Genomic DNA, 16,096 nt, shown 5'->3' on the forward strand with positions numbered 1-16,096 from the left:
CACATAGCCTTTGAATGCAAAACCATTTTTGTGCACAAATGAACAAGTAATGAGTTTGGATGTTGTCAAAATGAACATTACCATTCCTAGCTGAAAAGGCATTTTCAGTTTTGAAAGGATTAAAGAAACAATGACTTTTATATCGCAATCATCAGATTGATTTAATAGGGAAAAACAAACATACCGTCTTTTCATCTAAAGAAATTTCCAAGATCAAATATTTAAAATCGTAAAATATCGAAAAGAAGCATCAATTTATCTATGAGAAAGTTGCATATGATAAAAGAAAATTAATGTCAACATATAACAATGTATGCTTAAATGGAATGATTAGTGACTTCCCTACTAATTACTTTTAAAATTGCTAAAATTATTTTCAAGTATTGAACAGAATACATTAACATAAATTGGTACCTTCCTCTGAACAAGGCCTTAAATTAAAGATCTTCAAACACAAAATTACTTTTTACAAAAGCAATCCAAGACAAGCTATCAGGTACGGGGCCATTAATGACTTTAGATGACTGCTATGTAAATATCAATAGGAGAAGGCTCCTTAGAAATCCTTGGAGAGTACAATATATACAATGATATATTTTCTTGGGGTATTTTTAGCAGAATTACACGAATAAATCTTTTTTTAATCCCCGATATATCCTGAAAATTTTAATGATATATCGAGGATTAAAAAATTACGATTTTGAATGAGCATATTTCTTTTTAAAGTCTTGTTTAAAGCCTTATTCCAAGCACTGTATTGTCAAAGTTTATTAACTAGATACTAGCACTGAGTTTAGGTTTCTGTTTTATGTCGTATTTCTGCATAGATGTACGCACTATAAGACAGCAATATCTAAGGGAATCATGGTCAGACAGGAAGGAGTGTTTCAAAGCGGGAGTTAGAGGGAAAAAAAGAACAATAATAAGTTTAAATGCATGAAGAGATAGATGTATAGATAAGTTTTTAAACAAGGCACAAGGCAAGCTTTTATCAAATAAGTTGATGAAAAAAGGATATCAACAGTCTCGTTTAAAGTCGTGATTTCCAAAATTTTAAGTTGCTAATTCAATGACCTTGTCAGGAAATATAATCTATCATTGGGTGCATTTTGATTAACATTTTAGACAAATTGCTATGCTTCATTTTCACACCGAATGATCTACAGTTTTTATGCTTGCCCGATCATGACAAGGAGCGCACATTGGGTGTGACCAATCGACCGGGGATGAAGATGCATGAATTTTATGTCATATCTTATACATGTATATGCATGAAATATCTTGAGATAACGAACATTAATCGAGCTCAAAATTCCATTAAACATTATTAAATAGAGACAGAGAGAACACAGACCTCTAAAACATCAGAGATGTGATCAGGTGCCACGAAGGATTGAACATCCCCTGCTGACGGGTGACTCCCGCCGTGTGCTCCTGTATATGTTCGAGAAAAATGGGGAAAACCGTAGACAATTCAGTGTGTAAATAATGGCCTAACAAACGCAAGTATTTAATACTGAACTTTCTCATTTTTAATTATTTTAAATAGAAAATTAAGTAGAAAGATAGCTTATTTTCGATATTCTGAAATTATAACACTGCGCTCCAGCACATGCATGACATCTTTGTTGAATTATGTGCACACGTGACTTTATTACTGAAATGGATGATAATTACATTGTACACACAACGCACGACACCAATGTCGCATTCTTATATGGTGGACACGGTAGAGTGCCACAAATTGTCTTCACAGGATAAAAAAGTCTACCATTCTCATTTTGTCGAGATCTCTCAATGAAATCTGGGTCCTCATCTAGACAGAGATAATCGTTTTTATTGGCATAATAAGTATTGGCTGTCAGAAGACCAGAATACTGCTTAGACCATCCAAATGGACACGATCGTTTGGCGGGAATCATCATCGATGAAGTCGCCATTTTGACTCGACATACAGAACAAGGAACATCGTCTTGCACAACAACCTTTCCTAAGCTAAACTGATATTCACCGCCGTAGATATGGCTGAAGTGACCACCATCACTTATAAGTGGGAAATGATCTGGTAGTAATTCAGGATCATGTGGGAGACACAGAGTATTGGCACCATTACCAGTCTCTGTATAATAGCTACCTCCTGCTGTTCCTGTATGGCAAATATAATCAAAATATATCACATCTAAGAAAGGTCAGTTCAAACTTGTTTTTCGTCGAGAAACATAAGAAACAAGTTAAGAAGAAGAGATGATAGAAAGAAAGAAATGGCTATATAATTAATCAAAAGCAATAGTTTTGCAGGATTTTTTAGATACACAATTTGATAATGGTATACTCCTTAGAACTATAACGAACAAATGTTGCTTTTTTTTAACTTACCTTCATAGACCAATTCCGTTCCATTCAATTTCGGACAACTGTGTTTACCCCATCTAATATATATTGAACCTTTAAAAGCAAAGTTTAATAAATAAAAGAGATCATGATTAAAGAAACTGTTATAAATTGCATCCCCTGAATTAAGAAAAAATATGTACCAGACTTCTGAGAACTGGATTCCAGAAGTCCAATCCTTTGATTTAGATCCGCCTCTTGTAGTCCAAACCGTTGCTTAAGATCCGCCACCTCTGCTTTGAGAGCTTGGTTCTCTTGTTTTTGGGCCTGGAACTCTGCTGCCAAGTCTTTGAAATGTTCCACTTCTTGTTGCAAGGCGTGGATTTCAGACTGAATCTGTTGTGGATCACTCAGAAGAAGGCGTTTTTCTTCGTTAAATTCTTCTTCAAAAGAGATCTGAAATAATAATAATGTTAATGTGAAGATAGTGAACTTCATTCTGTCTTTATTCTTCATAATAATGTAAGATAAGGATAGAAAGGACACACTCACATTTATAAATGTGTGTGAAAATGACATTTGCCCCGATATAATGAAATACCTTGAGTTAAATTAATTCCAACCCTTACAACGCACCTACACTTTTAAAATTCTTAATTGCCACTTCTCGATTAGATTAATTTTTAATATTTGATTCTTTTACATATATAGTAAAGCTTTTTTGTGTTTTTCAGTCAATTATTGCCTCTACTCTTTGATTGATTAAACAGCATTAATATATATCAGCACATTTAGTTTTCTACTATACAGCTCAACGCTCTTTTTATGTAATTTACATTTATGTAAACTCACACGGTTTTTCGCACAAATTAAGGTCATATTATTCTTGCATTAAAACCTAGCATAATCGAACTTCTGCATGAGACATAACCCTAATATGTATTAAATATCTAATGTCATATATTCTTAAAAATCATTATCGCAAGGTTTCAAAGTCGATGTTTTAATGAGGACTTAATTAATAAATGGTATGATGTTACATCTGTATATATGATTCTACAATAGGTATTTACAAAGTTAATCAATTGAGCTTTCCTTGATACTATTAAGTTGAAATTTTTAAACCAACTTTTGAGATGAGTTTTTTTTAAAAGAACTTTGCCCATTTTCCATTTTAGTCTTGGTTTTGTCGAAATGGATCGCCAAAAAATGACAATGTTGTATAAAGAAAACATGCGAAAAAATAAGTTAATGAGGTACCGTGTGCCTTTAAAAATAGTAAATTGTTACAATTGAAAAGAAAATTATTTTACCGTTAAGGTCTGAAACTTTTTTGCAGTTTGCTCACGTACTCCGGAGATTTGGGGCCAATTTAAAGTTTTTGCTCTGTCTGTCCGTCTGTCTGTGTAGCTGCGTGTATGATTTCTTTCTATATTTCATTGATGTTATCTCGACTGTTTTTGTAATAATTTATAATAAAATATTTGTTCCAATTTTTGTGCTCACGTTGTCCGGAGATTTGGGGCCAATTTAAAGTTTTTGCTCTGTCTGTTCGTCTGTCTGTGTAGCTGCATGTCTGTTTATCTCTCAAATTTTTTTCAAAGTTCATAAAATATTGTAGTTCTCAGGCAACGCATTTTAATTGAATTTGTCAAGACTGTAGAATCTCACGGCTGCATTTAAGGAAATACGTCGGTTCTAGCAAAGGAGTTGGAGGATAAGAATTATAGCGTCACCGTGCTGTAGATCTTTTGTAATATCGGTGCAAATGTCATTTTCACACAAATCTGCATAATTGTGTTATCTTGTTTTCTTGTGGAAAGATATACGGAATGAAGATCACTATTTTTTCACTGTCGTTATTTTGGTTTTTCTTCGGAATAGGATCAACTGAAGAAAAACGCCTTCTTCTCAATGATCCGCAACAGATGCAGTCTGAAATCCACGCCTTGCAACAAGAAGTTGAACATTTCAGAGTTCTGGCAGCAGAGTTTCAGGCCCAGAAACAAGAAATGGCGGATCTAAAACAAAGGTTTGAGCTGCTGGAATCAAGTTCCAAGAAGTACGGTACATATTTTACCTGAAGTAGTATAAATTATGTAGGGGTTTCGTTTGAATTTATTTACTCAATTTAACTACATATATATATATATATATATATATATATATATATATATATATATATATATATATATATATATATATATATATATATAAAGCACTAAAAAACCAACAACACTGTATATCCTAAATGTCGGATCTACCAAGTAGATACAAGGTCACGGATGGAAATTTATATAAAGCACTAAAAATGACCAACGACACGAACAATAAAAATTGTCAAATTTTCGGGACGCCCTGTCCCTTCCTCAGGACAAAGAAAAAAGTTAAAAAGTCATAAGAACAAAGGGAAAGGAGAAACAAAAACAACTAGCACTACTACTAAACTACTAAACACTAGATATTTACATACTTAATTACATGATGAATTGGAAATTTTTAAGAACACTAATAAAGAAAGAAATCCGGACCGCTATGAAATGCGTCCGGTCAATCGGGTATACTCGGGTGAAGTGCGATTTACATAATTGAACGAATAATCGAAGAAAAATAATATAGCAGGGATATTTAAACATGTTTAATAATATAGCAGGGATATTTAAACATGTTTAAATATCCCTGCTATATTATTTTTCTTCGATTATTCTTTATTAAGTAAAGTTACGCCATTTTGAGAGAATGAAACAATGTACGATTTACTGATTGTCGTAATTAATTAGCATAATTAATTCGTTCAATTATGTAAATCGCACTTCACCCGAGTATACCCGATTGACCGGACGCATTTCATAGCGGTCCGGATTTCTTTCTTTATTAGTGTTCTTAAAAATTTCCAATTCATCATGTAATTAAGTATGTAAATATCTAGTGTTTAGTAGTTTAGTAGTAGTGCTAGTTGTTTTTGTTTCTCCTTTTCCATTGTTCTTATGACTTTTTAACTTTTTTCTTTGTCCTGAGGAAGGGACAGGGCGTCCCGAAAATTTGACAATTTTTATTGTTCGTGTCGTTGGTCATTTTTAGTGCTTTATATATATATATATATATATATATATATATATATATATATATATATATATATATATATATATATATATATATATATATATATATATATATATATATATATATATATATATATATATATATATATATATATATATATATATATATATATATATATATTTTCCCCTATAGGTTCCATATATACTAGATGGGGAAAGCACAGTTGTCCGAAATTGAATGGGACGGAATTGGTCTATGAAGGTAAGTTAAAAATGTACAAAAATGCATTTACAAGAAATTTATTTTAAAAAATTAAATCTGATTTTACCTTGAAAGTCAGAAAGCTTAAGAGCTACAGTAATTTACATACACGCATATTAATTACTGTATGGTATATTAGGTACTGCAATATTGTATTTTTGTTTATGTTTTAATACTCAGTCTAGTATATTTGTTTCAAAAGCTTTGTGTCTATTCTGATGAAATGTATTAATCTTATCGACAGGAACAGCAGGAGGCAGCCATTATTCAGAAAAGGGTAATGGTGCCAATACTCTGTGTCTCCCACATGATCCTGAATTGCTACCGGATCATTTCCCTCTTTCATCTAATCCACTCACATCATTCGGCTTTGGTCATATCTATGGCGGTGAATATGAATTTAGTTTGAAAAATATGGCCTTAAATGATGATGTGCCTTGCGCTGTCTGCCATGTCAAAATGGCGACTTCTTCGATGATGATTCCCGCCAAACAATCTTGTCCGACTCGATGGATCAAGCAGTATTCTGGTATACTAACGTCTAATTATTATTCATACTCCAAACTGGAATACCTTTGTGTTGACGAAGATCCTGACTTCATTGAGAGATCTCGACAGGACGAGAATGGAAGGCTATTTTATCCTGTGAGAGGTGTTTGTGGCTCTCTGTCTTGTCCGCCATATAAGAATGAATCAATGCTTTCGTGTGTTGTATGTACCATGTAAGAATTTAACAAAGTTATGACATCTTTTGTTATCTTACGAGACAGTATTATAATTTCAGCAATTTAGTTTTGTGTGCAAGATGTAATTTAAAATAGAGTAGATTTGTGTCATATGCGATGTGTGGAAAAAGAATTTCGCTGTAATCTGGCAATATTATTTCTAAAAAGCTAAATCTATTCCATCCTTTATTTTTTTGTATGAAAATTATACTATATGAACATTTCAATTAAACAAAGAAGAAATTCTTCATCATCAATTACAGTAAAATAAATCTATGCAAGATCCACATGACCCGATAAAATCTGGGGCCACAATGATTGTATATTGTTTAACGTCCCTCTCAATGAATAATACCCAGTACCATGGGGGATCTGACAAAGAAAACAGAGCCAAAGTTTTTCAGAGGAAGCGTTGTGGTTTATGGGCCTCTTTGTAAATAGCATCAAAACTCTTACTTTAGAAAAAAAAGCAACAGCATCAACCCTTTAAATTTTTAGGCAAGGTTCCTTTTTACAAACGTATATGTCAGACTCAAAGATTACGGTCATGAGGCAAAATGTTTGGACCCAAAGAGGTCAAATCAGAAGAACCACACATTCTTAGAACTATTGATATATGAAAAACTTATGCTAACACAATAAAGTTGAGGCCAATGCCAAAGTTTTTTTTTTTGGAAAGTAGGTCAATTTAAACTCTAAAGTTGTGGCCACTGCCAAAGATTTTTTTTTTCAAAGTTGGTCAGTTTAAACCCTAAAGTCAAGGTAAAAAAATGTTGGTATCAAAAGAAAGGACTAGTCACATAAAAAAAAACACTTGTGAAAAAAAGTCCTACCACTAATCAAATGCTTTTAATTATGTTCATTGAAATTGGGTAGATGGGTATGAAGCAAACACAGACCTCTAATATGTCAGAGGTGGTATCAGGTGCCATGGAGGAGAGGAGTGAGCATCCCCTGCCAACGGTAATATCCATGCAAGTCTGAGCAAGGCTTATCAAGAAAACATAGATTACATATACCACCTAAACCACTTGACAAGGGATCTACCTGAAGAACTTACATTTTACAGTAAAAATGACTGCAAAATCAATTAAGCATAGCACAAGCTCTTCCCCAAATCCACAGAAGGGAGCAAAACTGGGGTGTATTTATTTCATATACATAAACAAAAATTGAAAAAACTTCATTGATTTGATTGTGAGCAGTGGGCAATTCAAACTATCAAAACACATTTGTGTACTGGTGGAATTTTTATTTTCCAAACCATGCATCATTATCAATATAAAATGTTACATTTCCTAACTGAGAATTCACTCCTAAAATAGGGTAATCATGCATTGATTTCCCTTCACTTCTACTGAGTATGTCAACTATATCATGTTTATGATTTCCATTAACTATAACTGCAATATTTTTGGCCTTCTTTATGATGGGATACATCAGAGTCATTCTTTTTGGACTAGCTTCAGTTGTGGTCATGGCAACCAATTTGTTATTATCTTTAAGTAATACTGATTTGGGGAAAAGAGATGCTGTGTGTCCATCTTGTCCCATGCCCAGAATCATGAAGTCCATTTGTAACTTTGATACATGGTGAATAAGGTCTGCTTCATATTGTTTTTCAATTCCTTCCGAACAAAGGACACCTGCAATGTCCACAGGCATTGGATGGATATTAACAAATGGGATTTGAACATGCTGTAAAAGTTCTTCATCAATAGTCCTAAAGTTTGACTGTTGGTCATTGTATGGCACACATCTCTCATCCACTTGCCAAATGTGTGTCCATTTCCATGGAAATTTGGGAAATCTTTTTAAAATGGTTCTGTAAAGTTGGATGGGACTTGTTCCCCCTGACAAAGCTATATGGAATACTCCCGTTTTTGCTACAGTCTCTTTAGCAGTTCTATAGATGTTCTCAGCTAATGAAATATACAATTGTTTTTCTGGTTTTACATGCAACATATGACCTAAAAAGTTTGATGGAATCGAAGAAACTGATGTCTTTTTTCTATCTAATAATTCTTCCTCATCTAAATAATATTTTTTGTCTATAAATCTTAAAACCTTATTGCTATAACGAAAATTTAAAGAAATGTCATTGTTTTCTAAATAAAGTCTGGGATATTTGTATTTTATTTTTTCTACAACAGGGCTCCAGATTTTCCATAAGTTTTGTAGGCCTTCTGTTGTCACAAAACTCTTCTTATCTCCCAAATAGAGATCTCGAACAACTGTCACATACGCATTCTCGTCCTTCTTTGGTACTGCAAAATAAAACTCATTCAGACTCTGTCCAAAAACAAAAGATTCTTGTGCAGTAACTACCATGTCTTCTAACCCCTCTGTCAACTGTGGAGAAAACAGGTTCTTGGATACCAATATCCCAACAGTGGGTAAACTTCCTGGGTTAATTTGGGAGATGATTTGTTTAGCACTGTGTTGGGAAACATTGAAAGATTTACATCCACACACACACATTACGCTGTCTTTGAATATAATTCTGATATAACTGGATCTCTCATCGAGGGCCTTCCCAGACATCATGACAATAGGAACCCCATGCCATCTTGGGGAGTCGATATTTAAAAAAGCTGCGGCAAATGTTGGAGTATAGACAGACACTGACATATTAGATTTTTCTTGTTCTGCATGCTGTAAATATTTGGAGTACTGTCCAATCAAAACTTGCTCTTCCTTTATTACTTCCACTTGGGTTAGTAACTTGTTTTTGTTCTTGTTGGCTTCTGCATCATTTTCTAACCTGTTTGGAAGCTCCATTGTTACCAAGGCAAGTAACTCTGTCAGATGATTTTGCATGACATCCCGGATCACTCCATACTTGTCATAAAATTCTATTCTACCTGAGGAAAAAAGGATAATGTTTTGATATCAATATAATCATTAATTTAACATACCCTGTTTCTGAGCTTTTATCAAATAGATCATGAAGACGTTACAAAGAAAAACAGCCTTAGAAACAAATTTAATCTTACTATATTATAGCACACCATCTTACCTCTGACATCAATTGTCTCTTTCATTGCTATCTCAATTCTCTCTACATGTTCATTATTCAGTATTGGTTCCAATTTTTCAGCATTTCTTGTTCTAAAAATATATACATTTTTAAACAAAAGTGATAACTTAAATTTTCCTTAAATTTGAAATAGGAAATTTATAAATATTATAGACCAGTGACCTTGTTTTATATACATGTACATACCTGAATGGTAGAATTTGTTTCACCACTGATTTTGCTAAATAGTGGTCCACTCGGTATATTTCCTCCTCAGTAAAATATTTCCCAATTTCTGTTGCCATGGCAAGTGCTGACTGCAAGTCACTTCCAAAGGGTTTTTCTAAGACTAATCTAGACCAGGAATGGCTTGTATTAAGCTTGCAACAAGATGAGAGTTTTCCAGCAACTGAAGAATACACATTTGGGGGAAGAGCCAGATAGAAGATCCTCCCAAGTGTCTGGTTTGGTTTATTAATTTCATTTCTCAAAGTTTGCTTTCCAAACTTTTTAAATTGATCATCAGTTTTTAGTTGTACATACTGGACAAGCTGTCTAAATTCTAGCAGTTTTATACCACAAAATGTGCTAATATCTCCTTTGCAGCTAACATCGTCCAAGATTTTGGAAAGTCTTTTGGAACCTTCTTCATCCCCATCTCTGGAAATTCCGTAAAATGAAAATGTTTTGTTGTCATTTTGTTCACTCAAAAAGAGTTGGAAAAGACTCTGCCATAAATACTTCTTGGACAGGTCTCCAAGAGCCCCAAAAAGAACAACATCTGCATGCAGCTCCAAACTCGTACAACAACATGTGTTCACAATGTTGATCAACAAGAAAACAGCCACAGCTATTTTCATCTTTCACACTTAGGGTTTCCTTTCGAAAGAAAACAAAAATAATAAATTGAATGGTGGAAGGGTGCATTAAAAAGGAGGACACTTACTTATACCCGTTTCATTTAACTCAAAAATAAATGATTTTCTCCTCATCATTCTTGATTCATTGCAGTACTAGGTAAAGTGAAAGTAGATCACAGTCACATAAGCGCTTTAAATATTCTGAAGACATGGCTGCAGCTGCAAGACGAATAGGTAAAGTGTCACTGAAGAACACAGCGTTGCTGTTGTGTGACATGCAGGAGAAGTTCCGTGGAAATATAATGTATTATCCACAGATTATTGAGGTGGCCAGGAGAATGCTGGAAGGTGCGAATGCACTAGACATGCCGGTGATTGTCACAGAACAGTATCCCAAAGGTAGATAACCTGAGGTCAAATTTTGTGTCTATGAAAATATCAAAATGTTTTGAATGTGTTATAATTTGTGTTCATTTAATTAAATTCTTATTCCATCTGCATTTGAATTAAATATTAGGTAAAGAGAAAATTATCCCTCTGTTTATGAAAGACTTTATTAAATTAATGGATTTTTTCCAGAATACATGGAATATAAATATTAATTTTGTTCCATGTTACAATGAAGCGCATTGAAGTGATAAAATTTTCCGTTTGGCTGGAACGTTTTGAGCTATCTTTAGAACGACAATTATCATACAATGACACGACCATTTCTTTAGAAAGGAAAATTCAGTCAAATGCTTCATTCGAATACCTGTAGAGCAGGTACGTATTCCATAAATATAATAGTCAATCAAATTGACGGTCTACATAAACACGGAGTAAGCACATGTTCCACCGATACATGTGTTATGGTACCTCCAATAAACATGATAAATTTATAGTTATTGACAAATTTGTTGCAATACGTGTTTTACAGAAGCGGGAACTCTCTAACTCTCTCTCTCTCTCTTTTAACTTCAAAAATCTCCATTTTGGTGAAACTCATGTTGCTCATCACAAAGAGTGGGGTGTCCTTAAACATTACGACGAATATTTCTTTTTCGTTTCTAAAGAAATGAGCGTGTCATTATGTTATAATTGACGTTCAAAACATGAGTCAGAACGTTTCATCCAAGAGGAAAATTTTACCACTTCAATGCGCTTCATTGTAATATTTTTCACAGGTCTTGGACACACTGTGTCAGAATTAGATGTTAGTCAACTGAAGGTTTTTCCTAAAACCCATTTTTCCATGTTAATTCCAGAGGTTGTGGATCATATAAAAACAATGAAAGGTATGAATTTTGAAATATTTATAATCATATTTAATGTTGCAGTCAGACATCAAGATGAGTTCAATCGCCTTCGACAAATAGCTTAGTTAAAAGTGATTTCTTAAGAGAAGAAGACAGGCTTTTGCCTACATCCGCCTTTCTTTCGCAATCCTTCATGTTGTTATTCTGAAAACCATGTAGAATCAGTGACGGCCGCTGCATTTTTCTCCTCTTCCCAGCTCTTCTTTAATTTATTATCGACAATAAATAAAACTTGTAGCGTGTTACATGTAAAAAACACTTTTCCTAATTTAAACTATATATAATATGTGCTTCCAGTAAAAAGGGAAACTCCTTTGTGTTCATGTAGTTTAACCTCGCACAGGTGTCTCGGACACTCTCTAACTTTATGGCATAACTGGGATATTTCAAACATTGTTTTCAGTTTGTTTTCTTTTTTCTGTTTGGATATCAAAAAGAAAACATGCATATAACTTGTCAAAAAAACTTTCCAGCAGCCAGTCTATAGGTTTGACATATAATTAAAATATGACAATGATCTCTATTTAGACTTGTTTGATTTTTCCAGATATTAACTCTGTGATGATTTGTGGTATTGAAAATCATGTGTGTGTGCAGAACACAGTCCTTGACCTTCTAGAAGACAATTTTGACGTCCATATTGTAGCAGATGCCTGCTCATCTCGATCTATGACAGATAGGTACCTTCTTCTATAATACTAATAATTTCAAGATAACATGAATTGGCTAGACAGAAAAAAATTGCCAGCAAGTGAAACTTATCAATATTTTTGCATTTTGGTTGTGTACAGTAAATTAAAAGGTGATTCAAATAAGCATTATGGTCCATGGACCTCTTGTTTTTATATGCATTAAAGGATTAAAAACTTTTTACAATGATACTTTGTAGATATATACACTTTGTCAACATTTTTATTATAAATTATTTTTTCAAGAAAAAATTGAATTGAAATATTCCAGGATGTATGCCTTTCAAAGAATGAAGGATGCAGGGGCATATCTAACGACCAGTGAGAGTATGCTTCTAGCGCTAGTGGGAGGAGCTTCACATCCGCGATTTAAACAAATCCAGAAAATTATCATGACTTCTGCACCAGACACAGGACTGCTTACGACTATCAAAGGAGAAACTGCTGTGTGATTTTCATTAATGAAAGTAAACTTCATGAATCAATGAACTTCCTATAATGACTCAAATAAGTGCCAATTTTGTAATTATACACAAGTTGCTATGGAAAATATTTTTCCATGGCAAGATTAATTTTATTTCAAAACATTAAAAAGAAATATTTTGCCTTTCTAATCTCATTTAATTTTGCATTAAAATTTGATTCCTGAAAGTGCTATTTGTCAGCTTAATCCTGTTTAAATTTTCCCAAACTTGGAATGGTTGTGGACTGGACTGGAAAAAATAGAAGGTGCAAAAAAAAAAATTGCCATAGATCAGTGCAACATATTTTTTTGTTTTTAGATCTAGATGGAAGGATTATTTGTGATTCATGTATTACATGTACAAAGATGTGTAACATTATTTTGTAAACTCTATGACAAATCTGTTATTTTATTTATATAACAGAAGTGTGATGTTGCCGTTAGAAGTGATGATTTTAACAAATGAAAAACATACTCAGACTGATGTAATAATGGCATGTGATTTATGTTTTTGTTGATTAAAGAGATGATAAAAACATTCGTGACAAAGATTCATCCCTAAAGTGTTTTTAAAAATTCTGCATTGTTTGTAGAATACATTAATGAATAATGAAGAAAATATATTTTAATATGCAGAATGCTATGTGCATACACATGTAACAGTGTCTTAATTATAGGTGAAATAAAAATAAGGGATCTGTTTCAGGGTTAGACTCTCCATTTATTACACACACAGATTAACACAATTCTGAATGAAAGAATGAAATGGAATAATTTGAAATTAATGCCCTGTAAAATGATATACAGCATAAAAAAATCTGTGTCAGTAATGTAATTAGAGCAGATTTCAAAACCCGTAAAGGATTACATTGTTTGTGACGAGCTGACGCTTTGCTTGTCGAGAACTTTAAATTCTACGTCACATTCTCTCCACATCAAAGGAAGTAGCCGAGATAGCGTCTCTCCCACGCTAAAGTTGGTCAGCTGCAATACACATCGCGACGGTTAACGGGTTTACAAAAGAGGACAGAAAACACAAACAGTTAAAAAAGAGCATTATTTATATTATATGCATTTTTAGAGTCCATAATAAATAAAAGGCCGTGAAAATTTAATTTTATAGCATTTACCATTTGTGTATATGGCACGGTATACAAAAAGTCAGGCGATATAAAATGATGTACATGATCAATTTAAATTGCTGGATTTTAAGTATTTTGTCCTGGTCATTCTTGGATTGTGTAGTATTTTTCAAATTACTAGTACTGTTGATGATAAATGATTTTTCTGTGGAAAAGAGAAATATTCCGTGTATGTATCAAACCATGAAGTGAAAGACTTGAGAAATAAGTATGTATAGATTTTTTTTACATGTATACCCCAAACAACCGTACTTGTACTTTAAGTATCCATACATAAAAGAACATTTCTGTCAAGAAGAGAAGTGTGCCTATTCACAATTGTCAATAATTATGTCAAAATACTAAATTAGAACGGGTGCATAGTTTTGCTTTAAAAAATACACACGTATAATAGCTCTCTCTCTCTCTCTCTTTCTCTCTCCAGGAAACGTTTCAGTGGCTGCATATATGTATTTCACTCTGTTGCATCAGTGATGTTTAAATATGATCAGGTATTTTCATTAATTTTGCACTCTGATTTTTTAATTATCAGTAAGCACACATTAAATCCATTCTGATTGCTCATATACGACATACATGCACTGCTGCAGAATTCTTAAATACTGCGCATCATGTAGAAAAGTACTCAAAAGCACATTTTCGCAATCCTTTATAAAACTGAGATTTCTGTAAGGACATGTAAATACTCATAACAGGGAACACCATACCGAGCACTACGTACGCAGAGTTTTTGCAAACAGCATCATATCCTCCATATATGGAGGGGAGGTTAGTATGGAAAGACAGGTGCGATTTCAGCAACTGTGGGACAACTTTATCGAATGCTAAGACAACTTTTAAAAATTATGCGATTCAATGAATGTTTATACTGTACTAACGCAGTGGAACTACAAGAGGCCCATGGGCTACATCGCTTACCTGAGCATTGTGGCTAAGAAAATAGCAGAAATCAGCTCAGTATTGAAAGTTTAAATGCATAAGTGGTCCCAATCTACCTTTAAAGGGGATGGGAGTTTATGTGAACAAACTTTAATCTACACTTCTTGAAATTTTCTCCCATAAGTTTCATCATTCTTGGCACTGTGTTTCTTGAGATGATTTTTAAAACATGTCATTAATTGCAAATTTTCACATTTTCTGAATTATCTCCTCTAAGAAGTCGCCCTTCATTTAATCAAACTTGAATACCGTTTACAAAAAAATGCCTTGTGGCAAGTTTGGATAACATTGGCCCAGTGGTTCTAGAGAAGAACTCGAAAATGTGAAAAGTTTAAAGACGGATAAACAGACAACGTCGGGCAAAATGTGATCATAAAGGTCACTTGAGCTTTCAGCACAGGTGAGATAATAAAGACCAATTGATGTCATTAACTTTGTTGTGTTACATACAGCACAAACTAAAGTAATTGGCGACAAAAGTGTGAGGGGGAAGGGGTATGCTCTCGTTTAAATCCGATTCGATTTTTCGTCATTCGCTTCTTAATTTTGAGTTCTTTGAAACTTCCTTTTTATAAAGATGATAACCATTATTCTACATTTTTGAGTCTTTTTCGGGTTTTTCCTTTCCATCTATTTCTTCAACCCACTTTGAAATAATTAACTTAAGTATCTGAAATAAATGGTGGTTTTAAAAAAGTCAGTTATTACATGAGATAAGTTGGAAAAGTGAAAGAAAAAAAAGACGATTGTTCCTTGTTACAGCAGCTGCCTATATAATATATATACATGTACCTTGTGAAAATGAATGTACATACACTGTGTGAGTAAAGGGGCGCCCAGGAGAGGGGTTGGTGAAATTCGTTTCAGATTTTTTTCATATCATCATGTAAGTCAGGGACGGATAACTTTTTTGGCATTTGAAAAAAAGTTTGACAAGCCAAGGATAAACTCCGTTTCGGGTAGGGATTGGGGGTTGGAAGTACTATCCAAGGACAGCTTATATATTTTCTTGCTAGTCGAGGATAAATTACAAGTATTTATTTTAAATTTTTTTTCGAGAACAGTCTATTTATTTTCAAAATCTTCCAGGCCCATCTCTAGGAATCAGAAAATGCATGAGTAATAAGATTTTGGCTTTATAGACATAGGCGTCGGAACCGGGGGGGGGGTCTAACTTTTTTCCAAAGTTAGACTTAGTATAGACATTGAACATTGCTGCATAGGTATACGCACGAAATAGGATTTTCGTGTTTGGAAAATACACATCCCTTGTTTTTTTTGTTTTTTTTGGGGGGGGGGGGTGTTT

General features: G+C 33.5%; 4 protein-coding genes across 4 annotated transcripts; 2 read left to right on the plus strand and 2 right to left on the minus strand.

Annotated features, from left to right (window-relative positions):
* Positions 1 to 1,673: 1,673 nt before the first annotated feature.
* Positions 1,674 to 2,839, minus strand: LOC134253952 (short-chain collagen C4-like). The gene is made up of 3 exons (XM_062736528.1): positions 2,535 to 2,839; positions 2,377 to 2,445; positions 1,674 to 2,146 (listed from the first exon to the last, which is right to left on the minus strand). The coding sequence occupies exons 1-3, from the start codon at positions 2,827 to 2,829 to the stop codon at positions 1,674 to 1,676; spliced, it is 837 nt and encodes a 278-aa protein (XP_062592512.1). The 5' UTR covers positions 2,830 to 2,839.
* Positions 2,840 to 4,144: 1,305 nt separating this feature from the next.
* LOC134253933 (uncharacterized) lies at positions 4,145 to 6,387 on the plus strand. Its single transcript, XM_062736507.1, has 3 exons — positions 4,145 to 4,398; positions 5,587 to 5,655; positions 5,900 to 6,387. The coding sequence occupies exons 1-3, from the start codon at positions 4,164 to 4,166 to the stop codon at positions 6,379 to 6,381; spliced, it is 786 nt and encodes a 261-aa protein (XP_062592491.1). The 5' UTR covers positions 4,145 to 4,163; the 3' UTR covers positions 6,382 to 6,387.
* Positions 6,388 to 7,624: 1,237 nt separating this feature from the next.
* On the minus strand, positions 7,625 to 10,300 carry LOC134253967 (GDH/6PGL endoplasmic bifunctional protein-like). The gene is made up of 3 exons (XM_062736544.1): positions 9,607 to 10,300; positions 9,400 to 9,491; positions 7,625 to 9,244 (listed from the first exon to the last, which is right to left on the minus strand). The coding sequence occupies exons 1-3, from the start codon at positions 10,257 to 10,259 to the stop codon at positions 7,632 to 7,634; spliced, it is 2,358 nt and encodes a 785-aa protein (XP_062592528.1). The 5' UTR covers positions 10,260 to 10,300; the 3' UTR covers positions 7,625 to 7,631.
* A 157-nt stretch (positions 10,301 to 10,457) lies between these two features.
* On the plus strand, positions 10,458 to 12,959 carry LOC134253963 (isochorismatase domain-containing protein 2-like). Its single transcript, XM_062736540.1, has 4 exons — positions 10,458 to 10,658; positions 11,426 to 11,536; positions 12,105 to 12,237; positions 12,518 to 12,959. Exons 1-4 carry the CDS (start codon positions 10,469 to 10,471, stop codon positions 12,696 to 12,698), a joined length of 615 nt encoding a protein of 204 aa, XP_062592524.1. The 5' UTR covers positions 10,458 to 10,468; the 3' UTR covers positions 12,699 to 12,959.
* Positions 12,960 to 16,096: the final 3,137 nt, after the last annotated feature.

The sequence above is a fragment of the Saccostrea cucullata genome, unplaced genomic scaffold, assembly GCF_032062105.1.
Source record: "Saccostrea cucullata isolate Sc308-1 unplaced genomic scaffold, CSIRO_AGI_Scuc_v1 ctg194, whole genome shotgun sequence".
Lineage (NCBI taxonomy): Eukaryota > Metazoa > Mollusca > Bivalvia > Ostreida > Ostreidae > Saccostrea > Saccostrea cuccullata.

What these genes read in the sequence shown, in the direction of transcription:
- LOC134253967 (XM_062736544.1), bottom strand. Translation starts at nt 10,259, where the DNA reads ATGAAAATAGCTGTGGCTGTTTTCTTGTTGATCAACATTGTGAACACA. An exon ending in AAACAAATTCTACCATTCAG is followed by an intron (nt 9,492 to 9,606) that starts GTATGTACATGT and finishes ATATATTTTTAG; the next exon opens with AACAAGAAATGCTGAAAAAT. An exon ending in AGAGACAATTGATGTCAGAG is followed by an intron (nt 9,245 to 9,399) that starts GTAAGATGGTGT and finishes TTTTTTCCTCAG; the next exon opens with GTAGAATAGAATTTTATGAC.
- LOC134253933 (XM_062736507.1), top strand. Translation starts at nt 4,164, where the DNA reads ATGAAGATCACTATTTTTTCACTGTCGTTATTTTGGTTTTTCTTCGGA. An exon ending in ATCAAGTTCCAAGAAGTACG is followed by an intron (nt 4,399 to 5,586) that starts GTACATATTTTA and finishes TTTCCCCTATAG; the next exon opens with GTTCCATATATACTAGATGG. An exon ending in GACGGAATTGGTCTATGAAG is followed by an intron (nt 5,656 to 5,899) that starts GTAAGTTAAAAA and finishes TCTTATCGACAG; the next exon opens with GAACAGCAGGAGGCAGCCAT.
- LOC134253963 (XM_062736540.1), top strand. Translation starts at nt 10,469, where the DNA reads ATGGCTGCAGCTGCAAGACGAATAGGTAAAGTGTCACTGAAGAACACA. An exon ending in CACAGAACAGTATCCCAAAG is followed by an intron (nt 10,659 to 11,425) that starts GTAGATAACCTG and finishes TATTTTTCACAG; the next exon opens with GTCTTGGACACACTGTGTCA. An exon ending in TCATATAAAAACAATGAAAG is followed by an intron (nt 11,537 to 12,104) that starts GTATGAATTTTG and finishes TGATTTTTCCAG; the next exon opens with ATATTAACTCTGTGATGATT.
- LOC134253952 (XM_062736528.1), bottom strand. Translation starts at nt 2,829, where the DNA reads ATGAAGTTCACTATCTTCACATTAACATTATTATTATTTCAGATCTCT. An exon ending in ATCCAGTTCTCAGAAGTCTG is followed by an intron (nt 2,446 to 2,534) that starts GTACATATTTTT and finishes TTGCTTTTAAAG; the next exon opens with GTTCAATATATATTAGATGG. An exon ending in AACGGAATTGGTCTATGAAG is followed by an intron (nt 2,147 to 2,376) that starts GTAAGTTAAAAA and finishes TTTGCCATACAG; the next exon opens with GAACAGCAGGAGGTAGCTAT.